This window comes from Symphalangus syndactylus, chromosome 3 (assembly GCF_028878055.3).
Source record: "Symphalangus syndactylus isolate Jambi chromosome 3, NHGRI_mSymSyn1-v2.1_pri, whole genome shotgun sequence".
NCBI lineage: Eukaryota > Metazoa > Chordata > Mammalia > Primates > Hylobatidae > Symphalangus > Symphalangus syndactylus.
In genome coordinates, this window is record NC_072425.2 from 32,727,344 (window position 1) to 32,750,975 (window position 23,632).

General features: G+C 35.7%; 1 protein-coding gene across 41 annotated transcripts in view; it reads left to right on the forward strand.

Annotated features, from left to right (window-relative positions):
• Window positions 1-23,473, forward strand: part of PTBP3 (polypyrimidine tract binding protein 3) — a 166,185-nt gene extending 142,712 nt beyond the window's left edge. For 22 of the 41 annotated variants that reach the window (XM_055271470.2, XM_055271476.2, XM_063636110.1 and 19 more), the window contains 8 exons: window positions 7,244-7,321; window positions 9,901-10,040; window positions 10,610-10,643; window positions 12,629-12,721; window positions 13,560-13,652; window positions 14,401-14,617; window positions 17,832-17,909; window positions 18,059-23,473. In XM_055271470.2, the coding sequence (XP_055127445.1) occupies window positions 7,244-7,321; window positions 9,901-10,040; window positions 10,610-10,643; window positions 12,629-12,721; window positions 13,560-13,652; window positions 14,401-14,617; window positions 17,832-17,909; window positions 18,059-18,191 (866 nt within the window). In that variant the 3' untranslated portion in view covers window positions 18,192-23,473. The remainder of the gene's footprint in view (window positions 1-7,243; window positions 7,322-9,900; window positions 10,041-10,609; window positions 10,644-12,628; window positions 12,722-13,559; window positions 13,653-14,400; window positions 14,618-17,831; window positions 17,910-18,058) is intronic. The other 19 variants (XM_055271480.2, XM_055271481.2, XM_063636113.1 and 16 more) reach the window with 5 other exon arrangements.
• Window positions 23,474-23,632: the final 159 nt, after the last annotated feature.

The following is a 23,632-nucleotide window of genomic DNA, read 5'->3' on the forward strand; positions in this document are numbered from 1 at the left end:
AAAGTACTAACCATTATCCTGTGGCATACTGACAAATTAAATTGAAATGGATCTTAGTCCTGTATGTAAAATTTGTTGCGTGGACCTGTAGTTCCAGCTATTCAGGAGGCCGAGGTGGAAGGATCACTTGAGCCCAGGAGTTCTGGGCTGTAGTGCTCTGTGCTGATCAGATGTCTACACTTAAGTTCAGCATCAATATCGTGACTTCCCAGGAGAGGAGGTCCACAAGATTGCCTAAGGAGGGATGTACTGGTCCGGGTCAGAAACAGAGGAGGTCAAAACTCTCATGTAGATCAGTACTGGTAGTGTGCCTGTGAATAGCCACTGCACTCCAGCCTGGGCAACATAGCAAGACCTTGTCTCTTAAAAACTAATACACTTATACCTATAAAATTTCCAGAAGAAGACATAGGAGAAAATCTTTGTAACCTGGAGATATGCAAAGTTTATTAGACCACAGAAAGCACAAACCATAAAAGGAAATAATTTACATATTGTACATCATAATTTTAGTGCACCACTGTTTGAAAGATACATCAAGAAAACCAAAAGGCAAACATCACTCACTCCAAGTTGGCAAAACCTCTGGCTCCTACCTAGCCTGGTGATTTGTGAAATTTAAAAATGTTGCTGGGTGCAGTGGCCAGCACACCTGTGGTCCCTGTTACGTGGGAGGCTGAGGCAGGAGGATTGTTTGAGCTTAGGCTTGAGTGTGCTCTAATCAAGCCTGTGAATAGCTGCTGTACTCCATTTCGGGCAACACAGTCAGACCCCAGCTCTAAGAAATATATAAATACATTAATTAAAATGTGATTTAATGTTAAGTGTTAATTAAACACAAATGTTCATAGCAATTTTATTTATAATAGCCAAAATCTAGAAGTATTCTACTAACAGGTGAATAGATAAAAGTGGTCCTTCTATGCAATCAAGTACTATTTAGCAATAGAAAGGAATAAAGTAGTGATAAAGGCAAAGGGATTATGCTGAACAAGAGAAGCCAGACAGGAACACCTATTGTTTAATTTTGTTTGTATATATTTCTATAAAATGCAAACTAATCTATAGTATGAGAAAGATCAGTGGTTGCCTGAGGACAAGGTTTGGAGAGAGAGAGATTGCAGAGAGACATGAGAAAATTTTCAGGAATGATGGGAATATTTGTTATCTTGATTGTGATGATAATTTCACATGCTTTAAATAAACAGTCATGCATTGCTTAACCAGTGATACGTTCTGAGAAACGTGTCATTAGGTGGTTTTGTTGTGTACTTGAACAAACATAAATGTCACAGCCTACTAAACACCTAGACTGTGTGGCATGTTACCGTAATGAATACTGTTGGCAACTATAACATATGGTAAGTATTTGTGTATCTAAACATAGAAAGGGTACAGTAAAAATACAGTATAAAAGATAAAAATGGTACACCTGTATAGGGCACCTCCCATGAGTAGAGGTTGCAGGACTGGAAGTAATATTTTTCTTTCCTTAATAATAAATTAGCCTTAGCTTGCCCGGGCATGGTGTCTCACACCTGTAATCCCAGCACTTTGGGAGGCCGAGGCGGATGGATCACTTGAGGTCAAGAGTTCGAGACCAGCCTGGCCAACATGATGAAACCCCATCTGTACTAAAAATACAAAAATTAGCTGGGCGTGGTGGAGGGCTTCTGTAATCCCAGCTACTCGGGAGGCTGAGGCAGGAGAATTGCTTGAACCCAGGAGGCGGAGTCTGCAGTGAGCCCAGATTGTGCCACTGCACTCCAGCCTGGGCGAGAGAGTGAGACTCCATTTAAAAAATAATAATAAAAAACAAGCAAATAAATAAATAAAATAACCTTAGCTTACTATAACTTTTTAACTTCATAAACTTTTAATTTTATTTTTAACTTTCGACTCTTTTATAATAATACTTAGCTTGAAACACAAGCACATTGTGTAGAAAATATTTTTGTTTACAAGCTGTACAAGAATATTTTTTCTTCGTATCCTTATTCTGTAAACTTTTTTCTATTAAACTTTTTTCAACTTTCAGTTTTTTGTTAAAAACTAAGACACATACACACGTTAGCCTAGGCCTACACAAGGTCAGGATTGTTGATATCACTGTCTTCTACTTCTACATTTTGTCCCACTGGAAGGTCTTCAGGGACAGTAACATGCATGAAGCTGTCATCTCCTATAATGACAATACATTCTTGTGGAATACCTCCTGAAGGACCTGTTTGAAGCTGTTTTACAGTTAAGTTTTAAAAAAAAAAAACAAGGAGTACACTCTAAAATAACAATAAAAAGTATAGTATAGTATAATATATACTATATAATAAAAGTATAGTATATATAAACCAGTAACATAATTCTTTATTATCAAGTATTATATACTGTACACAATTTTATTTTCTGTACTTTTATATTATTGAGTTTGTTTATGCCAGCATCACTACAAACATATGAGGAATATGTTACACTACAGTGTTACAATGGCTATAACATTACTGGGCAATAGGAATTTTTCAGTTCCATTATGATCATATGGGAGCACCATTGTATATGTGGATCATTATTGACTGCTGTGCATGACAATATATCAAAACTCATCACATTGTACATAGATATACATAATATGGTACATACACATGTATATATGTACATTGTATTGTATATAAGTTAGAAAAGAAATTAAGTCAAATCATTTTACTCTAATGCTGGCTACCCTCCAAAGATTTCTATTTCTTTCGGAGTGGATGCCCCCATCTTTACTTTGGATTACAAGGCCCTGTACCATCTTTTTTCTTTTTGACAGATCTTTTTTCGTGCTCCCCTACTTCATCCTTCTACCCCTCAATACTGATATCCCTATTGTTTGTCAAATATATTAGGTATGTTCCAACCTCCAGATCTTTCCACTGGTTATTTCTTCTGCCTGGAGTGCTTTTCTCCCAGGTACACTGAGAGAGATTTTTCTCATCTGCCTTCTTTGACCTGTCTTGACAAGGTCTTCCTCAGAACTCTCCTGATCGATCCTTCCTTCCCTCCCTCCCTCCCTCCCTCCCTCCCTTCCTTCCTTCCTTCCTTCCTTTTCTTCTTCCTCCTCTCCCCTCCCCTCCCCTCCCTCTCTTGTTTTCTTTTTCCTCTCTTTTTCTTTTCTTTCTTTCAACAGATCTCTCTCACTCTGTTACCCAGGCTGGAGTGCAGTGGTGCAATCATGCCTCACTGCAGCCTGGAACTCCTGGGCTCAAGCAGTCCTTCCACCTCAGCCTCCTGAGTAGCTGGGAATACAGGCAGGCACCACCATGCCTGGCTAATTTTAAAGTTTTTTGTAGAGAGGGGGATCTCACTATGTTTTCCAGGCTTCTCTTGAACTGTTGGCCTGAAGTGATCCACCCACCTTGGCCTCCCAAAGTGCTGGGATTCTAGGTGTGAGTCACTATGCCCAGTCTGTTTTTTTCCATAGTAATTGTTACCTTACGTGCTATACAATTAACGTATTGCATATTCTATGTATTGTTTATTCTGTTTTTAATCTCTATTAAACTTCAGCAGGGCAGAGTTGGGGAGTAGGATGCCCATTTAGTTTAATATTTCCTAATTCCTGAAGCAAAATAACCATGCAAACAATATTTGCTGAATAAATGTTTATTATTCTGTTTTTTCCACTACTGGTTTGAAGTTTAGCACTGCTTCTGTTTTTATCTAGATTTTTAACTTTCAAACATTTTACCAAAATCTGATGTTAATTAATAGCTGTACCTTTTCTTACGTAATAGAAGAATATTAGGATACTTGGACTCCTTTTACCTCCTTCTTACCTGTGATGTTATTATATTTTTACATTATTTGACTTTAATCTTGCAATTTGTTGTTATTGTTTTGTACAATCAGTGATTAAACCATGTATAACTCTTTAGGCTTTTCATTCCTTCTTGCAACTCAGACATGCCATCTGAAAACACTTATATTCTGTCTGAAGGATACTTTTTAGTATTTCACTTAGGAAAGTTCTATGGTAACGTATTTGAAGTTTTTATTTGCCACAAAATATCTTTTATTTGTTATCAATTTTAAGAGTCATTTTTGCTGAGTATAAAATTCTAGGTTGACACGTATTTTTTCTTTCAGCGTATTAAAGATACCATTCCATGGTATTCTGGTTTCCATTGTTGCTCTTAGAAAGTCAGTTGTCAAGCTACCTACTGCTCTGTTTTTTCTGGCTGTTCTTTAGGGATTTTCCTTTTCTTTGGTGTCCTTTTTCTTTTGTGTAGTTTCAGTATGATGTATTCATTTAAGGATTTATTTTTATTTTAATTGGAGCTCATTGGGCTTCTTCAGTCAGTGGATTGTTATTTTTAGTGGTTCTAGAAATTATCCTTTCATATATTCCCACTTACACTATTTCTCTCCTGTCTTTCTGGAGCTTTGATTAGACATGTTATACCCCCATACTGTCCTCAGTGTGTCAAACTTACTTTTCTTTCTGAGCTACATTTGGAATAATTCTTAGGACCTAACTTTCAGTTCACTGATGACGCTCTTCAACTTGGTTTAATTGTTGTTAAATCTGTCTTGTAATTTTAGATTTTAGCAATTGTGGCTTTCATTTCTGGAAATTTTATTTGGTTCATTTTTAAAAAGTATCTCTTGTACTACAGATTTTTTTTGTATGTCTTTTTTCAACCATACTATTTAAATCTTCATCTGCTTAATTTAGTATCTCAGATTTTTTGCAATTTTCTTTCTGCTTAGATATTTCTGACTTTTTGGGTTTTTTTGTGGGGGAGGGTGGAGATGAGTTATTCACTTTACTTGAAGAATTAATTATGATTGTCCTTTGAAGCCCAGGATTAAGGTGTTTGTTCCTCCAGAAAGAATTTGCTTGCCTGCAGCATTAAAGGCTCTACGTTCAGGATCATTTCAACCTAAATTCATAGCTTGATTTTCCTTTGGACTTCCAAGAAATGTAAATTTGGGCTGTAAATTTTTGTGAAAGCTTCCTTTTGGTTAGAACTTTTCAGGGGACTTTTCTCCCTTCTCTGCTGGTCACAAAGCAAACCTTCCTCGTAGTCTTTTGAAGATGGGAGGAATAGTAGATAGGGTAGGTTATTTTCAGCTTACATTAATAGGTTAATGCAGTGAGAGTATTCTGTTGACTTCTCACCGTGGGCTAACCCTGGGATTTGCTTCTGGCATGCTACTCCTTGAGCTGATCAAACCAAAGCTCAGTGTCACAGGGTTAGAGTTTGGGCCTAGTTACTCCTTATAATCTTGGCAACTTTAAGGTTTTTTAAAGAAAGTCTTTATACTTGTTCATTGAGCATTTTTCTGCAGTAAGGTTAGTTTATATTAATTATTCTCCAATTTAGACATTAAGCTTGTTTCTTTAGGATTTTGCTATTTCAGATAACACTGTGATAAACTGATTTCATAGGTTAAAATGTTATCTTATGTATTAACTCGTATTGCCTTGGTTGCTATCATGGTGGTACATTTTCCAAACGTGAAGAATCTGTTCTTATTCAGATCTGAAACATTTTTCTTAAAGATTTGTGTAATTGCCTCATTCTGAAATGAAGATATGAATCCATTGTCTAACAGGTTACTTTGCTATATAATGTTGCTGTTTCTGCTCATTTAGGGAGTGTGGATTATATAGACACTTGAAAAATGTGTGTTTTGTCAAATTTTAGCAAATGTTCTTATTAATCTTATTTTACATGGAAACAGTTATTCAAATTTGGTCTTGATAATTGTTTGTCAGTCCTTTTATGTATTTCTAGTTAATGTTCTATGATAGTTATCTCAAAATCTTTCCTCATTTCTCTCAAATCTACTGCTTTCTAGAGCTCTCTCTGCTCACCCCTTCTGTAGCCATCTGTGTTAGCCACTTTGCTGTGCTTTACAACTGCTCCCCCTCATCAGTGGTTGATAGAAATTAATGTTTGTTTTTCTCCCATGCCTCGGCAGCTGTGAATAAGCTCTTGCAGCCATCCTCCACCTGTCTTTTTTATCTAGGGCCCACGCTAAAGATCCACTCCTTTTTGAGACATGGCATTCTTGGGGCAGAGTCAAGAATAAGGGAGCAGGTATAAACCCATAATGCCACTTAAAGGCTCTGTGTAGAAGTAACGTGTCATTTCTATTTCTGTAATACTGTTGTTTTACCTTTTTCATTTCTCATTCTCTGTGCCCTATATTGAAGGTCCTCCCCATCCCCCTTTTGAAACTATTCCTCTAGATTGAGGTACTGTAATTCCTTGTTTTTTTCCTGTTTCCAGAGCTAGTCTCTTTCTCTTTTCTGTAGGATATTCCCTTTCCTTCTATTGCTTAAGTGTACCAATACCCACAGGCTGTATCTTTAGCCTTCTTCATTTCTTGTCTCGTGCTCTTTTTAGTGGAGCTCTCATTTGTATGGCTTTCACATTTATTTCTACATAGGTAATTCACAAATTTATGTGTTTACTTACAATAATCTGAGTTTGCTCCCTTATTTCCACTTTTGGCCATTTCTATTTGAATATCTCATCATCATCTTAAATTTGATGTTCCCCCAAACCAAATTAATCATTTGTCTACTAAAACTGACTCTCCATTGGAACTAACTCCCGTTTTTGTTGATGATACACAGTCACTACGCTTCTTAAAGGAAAGAGAAGACCAGCATTTGTTTAGCATTTAGTACACGCTAACTACTGTGCTTCTTCGATTACATAATATCTGGCTCAGGTTTTACCTCCAGTGAAAACTTCTCTGACCAGTCACAGCGAATCCTCTGTGATCAATCACTTCTTATTCCAGTTGTAATATATTTGAATTTGTACCATTCGACCTTCGTCATGAATCTCCTATAATTCGTACTTTTAGTTTGTAAGCCTCTCAAAGGCAAGGATTTTAACTCATTTTTTTAATCAGCATAGTTACCCCACAGATACAGATTTAATAACATTTAGTAAGTAACTGATTTTTCGTTATGAAATATTGCTCTCATAAGAGCAATAATCTCAGGCTAGTCCAAAACTAAATTACAGCTAAACTGTACTCTTGGTCCTTGAACCCAGTTGAAAGGGGTTAGCCTTTGGAAGTGGCAGAGGCTCTTTATACGCTAAAGATCACTTGTTGAACAGATCTTTACTCCGTAACAGAATCTCTTTGTTAGTAATATACTTTCATAGAGCCATTTTATATTGCTTTGATAACGATATTTATAGAAGGTAGTATGTTTACTTTAGCTTCTGTTTCCCATTAGGTGCACCAGGTATAATTTCTTCACCATATGCAGGGGCTGCTGGATTTGCCCCAGCCATTGGATTTCCTCAAGCTACAGGTGATTCTTTTAAGTTGGATTTGAAATGACTTTTAATGAAGTTGTATATTTTCTAGGAACTTAAGAAGAAGAATGTTATCATATTTGAAGAATTTACCATAAAGCATTATACATATCAGCTGTAGAAGTGTAGTGATTTGTATGATACATAGCCTCCTTGTTATTTACAAATTATTCTCTCTGGTCCCATTTTTAATTCCAATAATCCATTATGTGTTCTGCATCATTTATGTTTGCTTTTGGCACAAATAACTATAGGCTAACTACATTAAATAACCTTAGATTTGCCTTTCCAGTTGTTACATAAAATGTATAAGCTGCTTCTGTCTTTACTGATAAGCTTATCAATTATGTGTTGAACAGACCTGTCTTATCTTTGGGCCTTCAATGCCTTTGACAGTACTCAACAAATAATATGCAGTCATGCTATACATTCACTATTCATCTTCGGAAAACCTTTTGTCATTAATGCGTTTTGACGATTACGATATAGGGGTATGCATGCTGTTTATTTCAGGGGATATATATTTTGTCTCTTTAGCTAATGGAGGTAATTAAGAGATAGGAGTTGATTAATACTTTGATAGTGATTCCCATTATTTTCCAAATAGTAAGCAAAATGAATTTGATTATAATTTAAGGAAAAGAGACAATATTACTTTATGGTTTTATCTCTGGTGTCTAAAGAAAACACTGAGGTTGGTGATTAGGGGAGTGACAGAGTGGTAAGCCTACTCCACGTAATGGTTTCCAACTTAAACTGATTTGTGATTGTAACTACATTTTAAATTGCAACATAGCTGCTTTCTGGCAGTAATCTTTATAGTCTAACCTTTGAATTCTGGGAATTTTAACTACTCTCTTTTGTTGTTGTTGTTGTTGTTGTTGTTGTTTTGAGACAGATAGCTTGCTCTGTTGCCCAGGCTGGAATGCAGTGGTGCAATCTTGGCTTACTGCAACCTCCACTTCCTGGGTTCAAACGATTCTCATGCCTCAGCCTTCTGAGTAGCTGGGACTAGAAGTGCATGTCGCCATGCCCAGCTAATTTTTGTATTTTTAGTAGAGGTGGGGTTTCACCGTGTTGGCCAGGCTGGTCTCAAACTCCTGGCCTCAAGTAATTGGCCTGCCTCAGCCTCCCAAAGTGCTGGGATTAAAGGGTGAGCCACTGCACCTGGCCAATAACTACTCTCTTTTTGATGGAGAGGATGGAGTTAACAGAAAGAGTGATATGAAGGTTGAGGTTTTAAATTTTACCATCTTGGTGGTTTTTAGTATATCTTAACATATGTTTAATTAAGTAAATATTCTACCTATTATGTTAAAAACATAGTTTTATTTATTTGAAGCTCCTCAAGGTTTAATAATTGGTGGACATTTTGATATGTTTTCCCTCATTTTGGATATTTCTTTTAGATATACTCTATGTATAAATATTAATTAATATTAAGAAAGATGAAAAGTGAATAAAAGAGGGCTTCTGACTTGATAAGACTTTTAAGCTGATAGAAGATAAACACACACACACACACACACACACACACACACATCCTACAGTGTAGCTCAACTGTGCTCTTAGCTCATAAATAACAGACATACAAACAGCAAAAGTTATGCAAAAGTCAGGGTTGGACCGGAGGGGCATGGGAATATGTCATGTGAGGGCTGTTGATTTCATGCAGTAGTATTCAGCCTGAGAATGTGGTCTGCACAGTTTTAAAATTAAGCAGTGTGGATGATGGCAGTTATGACCTTCTTAGACTATCAAGCAGAATAGGCTGAATGTAAAATATATTATAATTTAATTACATGATTTGTGGTGAAGTGGCCAGACTTTATTTTAAAGAGTCATTAAATTAAGGAATTGGTTCATTTTGCATAAACTAGGGGTTTTACCTTAGACAGTTTTTAAACTGAGAACACAAAATAGTGGGAAAGTGTGCTGTTTTAAGTATAGTGTCAGTATTCTGGTGTTAACTGAGCTTTCAGGATTTCCATAGTACCTAGAGAAGTAGAGAGCTCAGAACATTTCTGCCACAAAAGAATATTGAATTCTGTAAATATCTATTTTGGTCAGAATAATATTTAATATAGCATTTTATACAGTCACAAAATGTTTTTCCCATATAAAATGTCATATAGCACTACCTAGCATGCATGTTTTTTACTTCTGCTAAAGGACTGTAAAAAAATACATATCTGATTTTATGGTAGAAGTCAGTATGAAAAGCATATACACTTGATAGAAGGGTGTTAGGATATATCTATTGTAAGAAACAGAGGGAGTGTTTGTAGTTGATAGACCCTCTGAAAAGCCTAATAGCGTTAGGCCCAGTGAGTTCAGTTACTCTGCAGAGTACTGTGTGGATAATAGAGCACTAAGTATAATAATGTCAGCAGATGAGGAGCTCAGCTTGCAGACAGACTCTGTAGGGCAGAAAATTGGCCTTCAGTATCTTTATGGTAACCTTGACACATTTTCTTTCTGTATTTTTCCTTTCCTCTTTATTTACTTATATTCTATCAAGTGTTACAATTCTTCAAATAATTAGAATATGAAATGCTTTTGGTATTTTTAAAAGGTCTATCAGTTCCAGCTGTTCCTGGAGCTCTTGGTCCTCTCACAATCACCTCCTCTGCTGTCACTGGAAGGATGGCCATTCCTGGGGCTGGTGGTATACCAGGAAATTCTGTTCTGCTCGTCACAAATCTCAATCCTGATGTGAGTTGAAAAGCATTATATGTAAATAGTCTTTCAGGAGAAGGTATAGTAGCACTTCTTTTTCTTTTCTTTTCTTTCTTTCCGGGTTTCACTCTGTTACTCAGGCTCGAGTGTGGTGCTGCATTCACTCACTGCGACCTCTGCTTCCTGGGCTCAAGTGATCCTCCCACCTCAGACTCTCAAGTAGCTAGGACTACAGGCGCCCACTACTACGCCTGGCTAATTTTTTTTTTTAATTCTTTTGTAGAAACAGTATCTTGCTATGTTGTCCAGGCTGGTCTCGAGCTCCTGGGCTCAAGCGATCCACCCACCTCAGCCTCCCACAGTGCTGGGATTACAGGTGTGAGCCACCATGCCCAGCCATGGTAGCTTCTGATCCAGGGTTGTATTCAAATTAAAATGCTTAAGTTTGTTTTAAGAACTTTTATTAAAATTCATCACTAAGTATATACAGAAGAAGCATATAAAACCATGCCTTAAAATAAAATCAACTGCCATTACAGTATAAACTTATTTTCAATTTTTACTTAAATTATTGTCAGACACTTACTTTGTGTTACCCTTTACAGCTTATCACACCACATGGGCTTTTTATCCTATTTGGTAAGTTCATTTTTGCTATTGTAATATTGTCTACAGGTGTGAATTGAGCACATTTCACTTTTTTAGTAATGTATTGTATATTGATTACTTCTGTGTGCCAAGTATTGTGCTGACACTGAGGATAAAACAGTGAATAAGACTTAGTAAGTAATTACAATGATGATTTATAGTATGGGAAATAGAGGTTTTGTAAAAGGAGTGTAACGCAGGGAGGCCTAACCTAGCAGAGGGACTCAATAGAAATGATAGTTAAGCTGAGTTGTTCAACATGAGTAAGAATCAGCCAGGCAGAAAGGGAGGACAATGTCTTCACAGCGAAGGGGAGAGGGGAGAGATGGGTGCTGGTGCACGGAAGTGAAGGAAGCCCAGTGGTGAGCATAGGTAAGCATAACGGAGACCTGGTGTAGGTGGACAGCTGCGGAGGGTCAAAATCGTGAAGAGCTGTTAAAAAGCTTTGTTAAGGAATTTGGTTTTTACCTAAGAACAATCGGAAGCCATTGAATAGTTTTAAGGCAAGAGAGTGGCGTAATGCGATTCAGGTTTTAAAAATAGTCTCCAAACTTTCGAACAGCATAGAAATATGAGAACAATGAAATAAGCAATATTTACTATTTTAAAGATTTTTATTAATGAGTTTATTTTTCCATAAAACGTGATTAACATCTATGAGCAGTATGATTAATATGCTTTGATATTACTAAAAATCCTTGTTTTCATTTTGATTCAGTATTCCAAGGATAGATTATTTCACTACTTGATTTTAATGGTTGTCATAGCTGAAGAAGATAAATCATAAATATAATCTAAATGCAGGGGTTTCATTGTTGCTGTACTTCAATAATTATTTCATTAAATTTTTTATGTAATCCACCAATTTTTGTCATATTTTATCTAGAAAAGTTAGATTTTTTTCCCCTTAAATCAGTGGGTCTTGAAAACTTGTATTTGAATATGTCTAACAAATAGTTAAAACTCACTGATATGCTTCATTTGTAAGATTTTTAAAACAAGATAGAAAATTGTTTCCAAATTTTTTGAATGTGATAGTTTTAGAGACAGGGTCTCTGTTTCCCAGGCTGGAGTGCAATGGCGTGATCATAACTCACTGTAGTCTCAAACTCGTGGGCTCAAGCAGTCCTCCTCCCTCAGCCTTCCGAGTAGCTGGGATTATAAGTGCAAGCCACAACACCAGGCTGATAGGTTTTTTTAATGGAATTTTTTCAGATGTAATTTACAGCCATACAGTTTACCTGCTTTGGGTTTACAACTCATGATTTTTAGTAAATTCACAGTTGTGTGGCCATCACTACAGTCCAGTTTTAGAAAATTTTCCACGCCCCAGAGAAATTCTCATGCTCATTTGCAGTCACTGTAAAAGTTTTTGTTAATGATTGATGCATGTAATTTTCAGTAATAAAATCATGTGTTAATAATACATTTTAATATATGACTCTTTTCTAGCCAAAGCATGTTTCATACTAAAAGTAGTTAATTTCTCACTCATTTAAAAAACGGCTGGGTACAGTAGCTCATGCCTGTAATCCTAACACTTTGGGAGGCCAAGGCAGGAGGATCAGATTGTTTGAGACCAACCTGGACCAGATAGACCCCATCTCTACAAAAAATAAACACCCACATTTTGTAAAACAAATTGTATATGTTTAGTTTTTAAAGAGTAGTTACATTACCATCTTGTTGTTTCTGAGAAAGGTAGCAAATTCAGAATACTTCTCTCTGTTTTAAATTTTTAAAGTGCCATTAGTATGATAATGATGTAACTATTGAAAGATTTGTTGTTGTTGTTGTTGTTGTTTTTTGAGACAGGGTCTTATTCTGTCGTCCAGGCTGGAGTGCAGTGGCACAATCTTGGCTCACTGCAACCTCCACCTCCCAGGTTCAAGCAATTTTCCCACCTCAGCCTCCCAAGTAGCTGGGACTACAGGTGTGCGCCACTAGACCTGACTAATTTTTGTATTTTTTGGTAGAGACAGGGTTTCACCATGTTGGCCAGGCTGGTCTCGAATTCCTGACCTCAACTGATCCACCCACCTGGGCCTCCCAAAGTGCTGGGATTACAGGTGTGAGCCACTGTGCCCTACTGAAAGATCTTATTTTTACAATATTAATGATACTCTGTAGCACATAAACTGAAATATATTGTAATACACTGAATGAAAAAATCGAGTGAGACTGGAATTGACTTTGTAGAACCTGTTGGCTTTAATTTTATCTATATATTGAAAATTCAAAAACTGTAGTTTTTTAATATTGGTTTATATAAACAGATCAGTATACATAAGAGTTTGATTATTATCTTTCCATACCCCCAGTGAATCATTTTACCCATCCTTTAGGATATGGGACCCACTTTGGGGGAACACTAGGGTAGAAAAATCGAGAGTAATAAGATCAGTTAGGATCAGTTAGGTTGTGGTAGTCCCAGTATGAAATGATGTGGATAGCTTTAATGGTAGCGAGGATTGGGAGAGGTGGACAAATATGAGAGATATTTAGACCATAGAATCAATGGGTACTGGTGATTGATTGGGTGGGTGTCAGGGTTTGAGGAAAGGAAGAAGTCAAAAGATGATTCCCAGGTGTCTGACTGGAGCAACTGTGTGAATGATGGTATTTATCTACAGCTTTAGTGAGCACTGGGAGTGGGGAGAGGAAAGGGGGGATGAATCATTTTGGGACATAATAAATTTAGAGTGTTTATGGGACGTCCAAGTGAAAAAGAGTAAGTACATGAATAGATCTGGAACTTGGAAGAGATAAAAATTGGCAAGTGTATGTATGGAATTGCCAAGGGAGAGTATATAGTATAAGAAATGCCTTCTTTAAGTATATTAGTAAAATTAATTAAACACAACACAATCAGATGTTAAACACAGTGTTTTGTTTTGTTTTAATTAGGAGTCTATGGTGATGTACATCGAGTGAAGATTATGTTTAATAAGAAAGAAAATGCCTTGGTTCAGATGGCAGATGCAAATCAAGCTCAGCTAGGTACTAATGATTAATAATTATTAATAATGCAAACTTGCCCCTTTTATGTGTGAATTTTCCTTCAAAATAAACAAACACAGCTAGTAGGAATATGATTTTACAAAAGAACACCTCCTTGTGATAATGCCTTCATTATTATTTGCATCTGTCTGTATGTTAAGATTAAAAAATATTCATCACTCTTAAGTCTGAAGTTCATTTGTCTACTTAACATATTGTTAATTTCTAGAGCTTTGACCCTAGGGTTTTTCCATTAAGTTTAATAAGCATGATTTGTTTTATTTCATTTTATTTATTTATTTTCCTTCCAAATTAAGTTTTCTGTAACCATTGAGTGGCTTAAAAGTTTGGGCAAACTTTGTAATGATGATACAAGAAAGGATTCATGGCTTCACTGTTATAAAAGCTGTAAAGTATTACTCAAAATTTCTTATAAAAATGCCTTGCTTGAGATAAAACTAATATATTCAGTAACCATTTCATGAATACTTACTATGTTCCAGGCACTCTGAAACTTCATAGCAGTCTGCTCAGAAAATATTTTTTGTTTGTTTTAAATTGCTTTTGTTATAGTGAAATGAAGTCATTTAATATATTTCCTTGAGGGTTTTTGGATTTTGAAACTTTTTCACCCTCAAACTGACAATACAGTTTTAAATAACTACATAAAAATAATTTATGGTAATGTTGACAGATACTACTGAGAAATCTAATACCCAAACTTTAAAATTTTCTTCCCATGCACTAGCAATGAACCATCTAAGTGGTCAAAGACTTTATGGGAAAGTGCTTCGTGCTACACTGTCCAAACATCAAGCAGTACAGCTTCCTCGAGAGGGACAAGAAGACCAAGGTCTGACTAAGGATTTCAGCAATAGTCCTTTGCATCGCTTTAAAAAGCCGGGCTCTAAAAACTTCCAGAATATCTTTCCACCATCAGCCACTCTGCATCTTTCCAACATTCCGTATGTACCTAATAAGTTATTAATCACTTAGATGATTAATAATCTATAATACGTGATTTGGGAGAGGTTAAAACCTCTGAAATTGTTCTAACCTAGCAGTTGTCCTGGTCAACAATTTCTGATAAGATTATTTATTTGCCATCATGCCTTCAGAAGGTTATCTCCAATCTTACACTCTAAAATAGAAAGATACCTGTTTTAAAATTTTCTTTTCAAATAGAGAATTCACAACTAGTTATTTTTCAGTTATCAAAGGTCATAAAAAATAATTCTAGGCAGAAGTATTCCATTGGCACGTATTTGTCCATCTGTTTGTAGAAGTAATGACTCTTATGTTAACCAATATGGCAAAATCAAATAAATTGTATATCTAAGAATTTGGTAAAAATGGATTTCATACTTTTTATCTACAAGCTGTAAAGCCATAGATATGTTAATTACTTAAAAGCTAAAAGTTATTTTCCTGTAGCCACTGTACAGGTCTCTATTAACCAGTGTTGTATGTGTGCTTTAGTTATCTTCAAACTCAGGGATTGACAACCTGTAGCCTATGGCTGTTTTTGTATGGCCTATGAGCTAAGAATGATTTTTACATTTTAAAATGGAAGCAAAATATTTTATGATATGAGAAAATTATATAAAATTCAAAATTCACCTTTTATAAAGTTTCATGTAACATAGCTGTCTGTACTCATTCACTTACGTGTTATTTATGGCTGCTTTTGAGCTACAACAGCAAAGCTGATTAGTTGCAGCAGAGACAATATGGTCCATACAGCCAAAGATATTTACTGTCTGGCCCTTTAAAGAAAATATCTGGCAATCTCTGTCCTAATTGTTGAAGTCCTTAATCTACAAAAATGGCAGTTTTGTTCATGGACTTTGGAAATTGTTAAAACAAAAAAATGGCAGTTTTGTATAATTTGAACTAATACATAAAGGAGGCTATAAGCTTTGGAAAAGAGGTAAAAGCTGTGGGGGATGTGTGTGTATGTGTGTAAAAACTTAAAAACTTGAGGGTATAGAGAGGGGTGAAGTCTGGAACATTATTGAGAATGAGAATGGGAAGTGAATAGGAATAGAGAATAATTACTCAGAAGAATGCTGAATATCCAGCCTCCCTGCTGGTCTCCAGTTAGGCTGCATGGAGAAACCTTGAATCCAAGTTGGGCAATGGATCAAACCTCATACCAGCCAGGAAACTGGTAGAGTCAAGGAAAAAAAAAAAAAAAGTAGATTAAAAGTAGATTACATGGACCGAGAAATTTAGCAGCTCATTACTGTGGAGTGTAGGGTAAATGGACAACAATTAGATACTGAGGCAGGCACCTGTCATCATTAGCTTATAATTTTTTTAATTAATAGATTTTTTTTTTTGAGACAGGGACTCCCTCTGTTGCCCAGGCTGTAGTGCAGTGGTGTGATCTCAGCTCACTGCATCCTCTGCCTCCCAATCTCAAGTGATCTTCCCACCTCAGCTTTCCAAGTAGCTGGGACTACAGGTATCGGCATGCCCAGCTAATTTTTTTGTATTTTTTTGTAGAGACAGGGTTTCACCATCTGCCCAGACAGATCTCTAACTTCTGAGCTCAAGCAATCTGCCTCCCAAAGTGTTGGGATTAGAGACATGAACCACTGTGCCCAGCTCTGTTGTTAGCTTTTTAAATATACCACATCACGCAGGAGCTGGGCTCCAGTTGCAACCTACATAGGACATGTAGGAAGAAGAAGAAAGGATATTAATATTCTTCCAAGTTCTGGGTACTGTACTGGTGCTTTACACATGTTGCCTCATTTAATCTCCATAACAACCTTTTTTAAAAAAAATTGTGATAAAATACACATAATGTAAAAATTACAGTTTTAACTATTTTTAAGTGTACAGTCCAGTATACATTCACATTAATTGCTTTACACATTATTGTGTGACTGTCACCTCTGGCCATCTATAGAACCTTTTCATCATCCCAAACTGAAACTCTGTACCCATTAAGCAGTAACCACCTTTTTCCTCCTAACTCCCAGCTCCTGGTATCCACTATTCCATGTTGTTGTTGGCATTATTATCCATAATAACCTTTGAAGTAAGGTCAGTATTTTCATTGTATTAATGAAACTGAGGCTTAGGTTAAATAATTTACTCTAAGTGATATACAAGTGAGTGAGGAATAGAATGTGAACTCAGGTCTGTCTTCCTACAGAGCTAATGATTGTTCTGCTATACTGTCCTTGTTGGCAGTTGTGAGATGAATCTACTTTTAGTCAGTTGACTGTCATATGATAGACCACTGTATTAGTTGTGTACGGCTGTATAACCGATCACCCCAGACTTAACAGCTTAACACAGTAGTAAATGTTTATTATCTCATACTGTTACTGTGAGTCAGGAATCTAGAAGTGGCTTAGCTGGGTGGCTTTGGCTGTCTGTCATAAGGTTGTAATCAAGATGCAAGGCAAGGATGTGGTCATCTGAAGGTTTTAACTGGAGGTAGAGGATCCATTTCCAAAATGGCTTAGTCATGTGCCTGTTTGTTGACCGAAGGCCCCAGTTCCTTGTCATGAGGACTTCTCCATAGTGTCTTCATGGTGTCCTTCCAAAGCTAATGATTCAGGAGAGGACATAGTAGAAACCACAACGTCTCTCAGCTTCAAAAGTCACACATTGTCATTTCTACAGTATCCTAAGTGTTTACAGAGGATACCTGTGTTTTCTATGGGAGGGAAATAAACAAGGGCATGCATATGAGCAGGCAAGAGTAATTGGGGGCCACCTTAGAGCCTGACAGCCACATACACACATTCAGAATTACCCTGCAAACAGTTGAAAATGTAGAACTCCAGACTGTAGCAGACAAGTCAGAGCTAGGAAACTTTGGAAGTACTACAGTTGATTACTGAAGCCAGTGATATGACTAATAAGAATAAATATAGATTCCAGGCACAGCTGCATTAAAAGAAAAAAGAATATAGAAATATTTTTCTTGCCCTTTATATACCTGTGCATGTCTTCTGCAAGGATTGAGACAAAATTCCATTGCTTGAGGATACATGTCAGTTTTTGAACATCTTTCAGGGAACTTCCAAATCAAGTCTTTGTCATATGGCTTAATAATTCTGTTTGAAATGTACTCTAGAGATTTGATGATTGCAAGAGTTAATCTGCTTCACTTGAGAATGCGGCCCAGGTAGTTGACTCCCTCTGATGTTTTCACAGCCCTTCTGTTACAGTGGATGATCTGAAGAACCTTTTCATAGAAGCTGGATGTTCAGTGAAGGCTTTTAAATTCTTTCAGTAAGTCTTTGCTTCCAACAAATACATTAAAATTATTTAATATGGTATGCAAATTTTAAAGGTAGTTCAGTGAAGTCTTCTGGTGGAGGAAGGAGTTTGGAAGCAAAATTCATTCTAAATACTTTCTGTATTTCTTATACCATTTTCAGGAAAGATCGCAAAATGGCGCTCATTCAATTGGGATCTGTGGAAGAAGCAATTCAGGCCCTCATTGAGCTTCATAACCATGACCTTGGAGAAAATCACCACCTCAGAGTTTCCTTCTCAAAATCTACAATCTGACTTTTCTGTGAATTTTTCTCCTAAAACTGGACCATAATTTCAGTAAAACCTTCAGACATAGACTGAAGCAGCTCAAGACCAATTTTGCCTCTTTCACAAAAATAACTCTTTCTGAGTTTGATATTCAAGTATATTTTAAAAGTCAAGGGATTTTTTTTTTTTTTTTTTTATTCCCCCTGCCCCCGCCAGTCAAAGGTTTCTTTTCCCTTTTTACCATGGTTTCTACAAAAATAACTTTCAGGAAAAAGAAAATCAGGAAAAAAAATTTTTTTTTAATAATCTTATTCCCTATATTAAATTAGATTTGAAGAGGATTAACTTTGTTTTAGTTTGGGTCCAGATCAGCCTTATACAACGTTTCTAAACTCATTTGTACTTTTAAAAAATTTAAACACAGACTTCTAAAATTACTTGATGTAAGTAATTTAAATCACTTATGACCAGGTTATTAACCTTATGAATCAGAAGTCTGACCCTTGTAGGAAATTATATTCACTTATAAAGTACATCAGATCTTTGCCATATATTGATGATGATTATGCATAAACACATTGAATTGTGTTGGAAGCAGATTTATAAACCTGCATGTTTTCTTTGAATGATTTCTTTTTTTTCACTGTAAGACACTCCTTTAAATAATGCCTATCTTTAACTTTTTAAGACTATTTGGAAAAATGCGGTGTCTCAGCTGTCCCCAGGGAAATTAAGTGGAATCCAACTAAGATCTGTTAAGAAGATGTCAGAATAGCTAATAATTTTATTAGGAAAAAATCATGTTTTAAATTTCAAAATGACACTTATTTGTCAAGTAATATGATCTTGGAAAATTTTAAAGAAAAATAATCCTACTTATAAACTACTTTTTTATAATTGTTTTCAGAAAAAAAGTTTACAGTCTTAAGGAAAATATTCAGGTCTATCATATGGTTTGACAGATTTTTTAAAAGTTATTTTTGGTAAGGTCTTCTTTTAGAAAAAAATTAATCTCAAGGGTTTTTTGTACCACTATAATCTCTAATACTTACTCAGAATTACTGTGTATTTACTTAATTTCTTATTATGTGCCTTATTATGTGCTTAAGATACAATAGGTTAGAGTTTAATCTAAATATCTTGAAAGCTATATTGTGGGCTTGGTAAGCATTTTGTTTTTTCTTTCTCTGTTTTGGTAAGGATTTAAAATTTTTTTCATTGCAGTTTTAAGTGGTTTTCAATAAGTAATAGTTTTTATCAAATTTTTGGTGCTTGGTGCAGAGATGGTGTGGGGAAGGGTGAATGGTTTTGGGAATAGTTCAGTGCACACCTGTAGGCCTCTTTACATTGTGACTGATAGGGGTTATTGCATATCAATTTGGGGCTGTAGAGTGCAATCTCAGTTTCATCTTTATCACCCATCAGAATTTGTCTCAGGATTACTTGGTTTTTCTCAGTCCTTAAGCAAGAACTTGCTTTTCTTTGTTAATGTGACTTCATTACTGAGTACCCACGTATTTGGAGTATGAGAAGGTGGGTTATTTCTCATACTCTGCCCCTCTCTTTTTCGTTGAATGTAAGAGTACATTTTAATGTTGCTTCAGTGATTGTATAATGTAAAATTGTTTCTTTTTAATAAGAAACTTTGCTATTATTTCTTCAGTTGTTGATCAGAATTTTTTAAAGCAGAATTTGTCAAAAGGGTCATTTTTTTGTCTACCCCTTTTACACTTTTCAGATTCTCAGAGTGTCTCATCTCAACTTTTAAAAGAATAAATAATATCTTGCTGGGCATGGTGGTGTGCGCCTATAGTCCCGGCTACAGGCTGAGCCTGTAGGCAGGAGGCTATAGGCAGGAGGATCACTTGAGCCCAGGAGTTCGAGGCTGCAGTGTGCTATGATCACATCTGTGAATAGTCACTCCACTCCAGCCCTGGAACATAGTGCGACCCTTTCTCTTAAAAGTAAAAATTAAGAAAATCTCAATCTCTTTGCTGTATTCCAGTGATTAATTTGAACATAGGGAGGTTTTTACAGAAGAAATTTTACCAAAAAATAGAGACTGCAAGAGATGATACAGATTGTTTAAAAAGCAGAATTCACTCACCACTGAGCAACACTTAGTTGGTAGAATAGAAAGGAGGGATACTAAGTTAAGACTTTTCAAATGGATCAGTTTGGCTGAATAGATAGATATGATCATGTATGTAGTTGTGGGGGTTTTTTGTTTTTTGTTTTTTTACTTATGAAATAAATTTTTACCTAGACACAAGGGGTATATGAAGGAGGAAAAAAAATTTCTTTGCAAAATCTCCCCAAATTTGCTTTTTTTTCCCTTCCACACGGGGACTATTATAATTTTCAGTGCCATGTTAAATTGGATTATTTCATTTACTTTAAGTTAGGAATTACTGTGTAATTTATTAATTCATGATTCTCAGAACATTCAGCATAAGTGTAGCAGAGTTGCTAATAACGGAAAGGGATCATAGTGGTGTTGAATGTAATTTTGAAGTAGGGAATGGCCTTTTAAGTCTGAGAGAGAACATTTGAATCCTTTTCAGGGATTTGTGTAGGGGTGTGTTTGTGTGTGTGTGTGAATGTGTGTGTGTGTAGATAAGTGTATATACATAAATACACTCTTCTAAAGTTGTATATACATATGCACATTACATACATTTTAATTTATTGACAAAATTAACCAAATTAAGATTTGGAGATGTGGGATGTTCTTGTTTTAAAATAGCATGTTTGAAACCATCAGTTTGTGTCTAAAATTAACTGTAGCACATGGATGTTGTCCATATTAAGCTATTTGCTGTTTGAATTATAGAGGTCTACAGTATTTGTGTTGGCATAGTTTTTGTAAAAAAAGATTAAAAAATATCAGGATGGTGGAAAAACTAGATCTGTGTATTTCTGTTTTGGCATGCATTTATTCAGTATCTTCTAGCAATGGTTAATTTTTCTCTGTTGATCTACTGTAGTATCCTATTTTTAAGTTTATTTACTTTATTTTTAAGGAGTATTGTCATCACTTTTCAAGGTGTCTTGACTTCTACACAAAGTATATATATTCAGGACTTTAAAAAATAGCAGTACACATTTAACAGTAGCAAATTACACCAAAATGATTTACTTTGAGATTTGAATAATTTGCATAGCAGTAAAATGTGTTTTGTGTAACATACAAATAGAAAAATGACCCAGTATCTTAACTGATACTTACTGGAGAGTATCAGGATTACCCAGTAGCTCTTACAGAATGCCATAAATTCTTTAAGACTAAATGCTGAAATCAGTTATTTGAAGTAATGTTTCTGATTTACTGTTAAAAGTTGCCGAGCTCAGTTTTTGGAGATACCATTTCTGCCTGCGTGTTTCCTTATGAGAGTGAGGCCTTCTTTGGCTCCACCTAGTATGATCATGGGTTCTGTTTTAGTTGATGAGAAGTGGCTCCTATGAATGCCTCTGTTCAATTTCTTTTTATTTTACTTTACTTTATTTTTTGGGGTCTCGCCATGTTTCCCAGACTGGTCTCCAACTCCTGGACTCAAGTGATTCTCCTGCTTCCACCTCCCCACAGTGCTGGGATTACAGGCATGAGCCACCACGCCTGGCTCTCGGTTCTTTTCAATGTCTCCGTGCCATCAGTCAGCAATGCTTATATGTTTAGCATATTGTCATGCAGTTTCTCTTCTGTTCCCACAAGATATTTTTGGACAAAAAATTGACAGAAGTACATGTGTTTTTCCCCACCTATCTCTTAGAAAACCTAATGTGTACTGCTATTTTTAAAACCAAAAAGAGACAGCGTGACGATGCGTAAAGCATTTCTTAGCCTTTCCTTTGTCTTGATCTGTTGTTAATGAGAACAAAACTGCCAGACTTAAAATACTCTGCTATTGTGCTAAAAGAAACACAACTTAGATTGCACAAAATTTGAAAATATAACTCAGCTGTCTTTTAAAAGAGTTGTGTTGTTATCTACAAGACTATTAGCAGTCTTTTTTCAGAGCAAATTTTAACAGCTAGTTGTGAGTGGTTTAAAATATAGAAAATTATTAAAATCTTAGTTTGAGGGGTTTTACAGTGGGAGAAAAAACAGGACCAAAGTTTATGTGCCTTCTTCAGTAGTCTTAATTGACCTTTTCTTCCTATTTGAGACTAAAGTAGTATCAGTATTCTGGTTTTCAGGAAATATGTACTATATAGTTTTAAAAGAATGTTGTCCCACCAACTATTCATCCAAGCAAAGAATTGTAACTGTATAAATAAAGTCTCAGTTACACTTTGGCCTTTATCACATAATATTCATTATAGAGCATTGTGCAGGTCCAAGAATAGAGCTGCTCAAAATCTTTGTGGTAGTTTCCTTAGTTTTTGTAACCTGAGGCATATGTTCCAGAGAACAGGGATATTTGTCTGGTCCAGTGACCTTGGTGATCCTAGTCATAATTGAAAGATGCCTATGGCATGCTTAAATCAGCATTGTCAACTGATTTGTTGTTGTTGTATTTTCATTTCTTGGATCTATGTAATAGTTGTAATAACAGATATTTAAATAGCTATTTTTTTGATGCCATTAAAAAAATCATACTCTGGCCTTTTTTCCCCCTTACCATTGTTTCCCTGATCTTTTAAAAATTCATCCCATATCCAGAAAGTACCAGTTATAAAGATTGCTGACCAAGCAAAGTTTTGCATCAAAATGTCACCTCATTGCTCTGACCAAAGACTGACTGTTGTGGTTTTAACTCCTCTCTGTGAAGCATTTTGCATTTCCCCCAAGCTCCTTTCTGAAAGAAGACCCAGTGCAGAGCGGCCTTTACTTTCAATTTCTACTGCTGAATAGACTACTTAGAGAAAATGTGAGTTTCAGTGTGAACAGAATGGATTAGGATGACGAGTTTGATGGGCATTTTCAGTACTGTATCTCAGAAAAAAAAAAAAATAGCACAGCTAGGAGCCTCTGACATTGTCTGGTGTTTTACGTGGTCTGTTCATCAAAATTCCCCTTTTCAGTTTGTAAGAATGTTCGTCTAACAGAAGAAAATGCTGTAAATATTTGTAACAACATTTTTTTTAATAAGGCCAAAAAAGAAAAAAAGGTTTTTGGGAACAAGTGAACTTATAAAGTGGTTTTATATAAAACATCAATTGTCTTGTATATTTTGGATAAGCAGCAGTACCAGCTTTCATTTGTAACAGAGTTTGTGGCATTGGAAAAAAAGGATTCTGTGATTGTTGAAGTGAATTATGTTATAAATGCAAAGAGAAGATAAAAATTAAAAAACATATTTTCTAAATGCGTAGTGCATGGTTAATTCAAGCTTCTGTACACTACAGTATATTCCATTTTCGTTCAGTTTGTATATTTGCTGACTATTACTTGATATATCTAATCTCTTTTCCTAACAAATATAGCATTGTAGCATGCCTTTTAATAAATGTCATGACATCTGTAC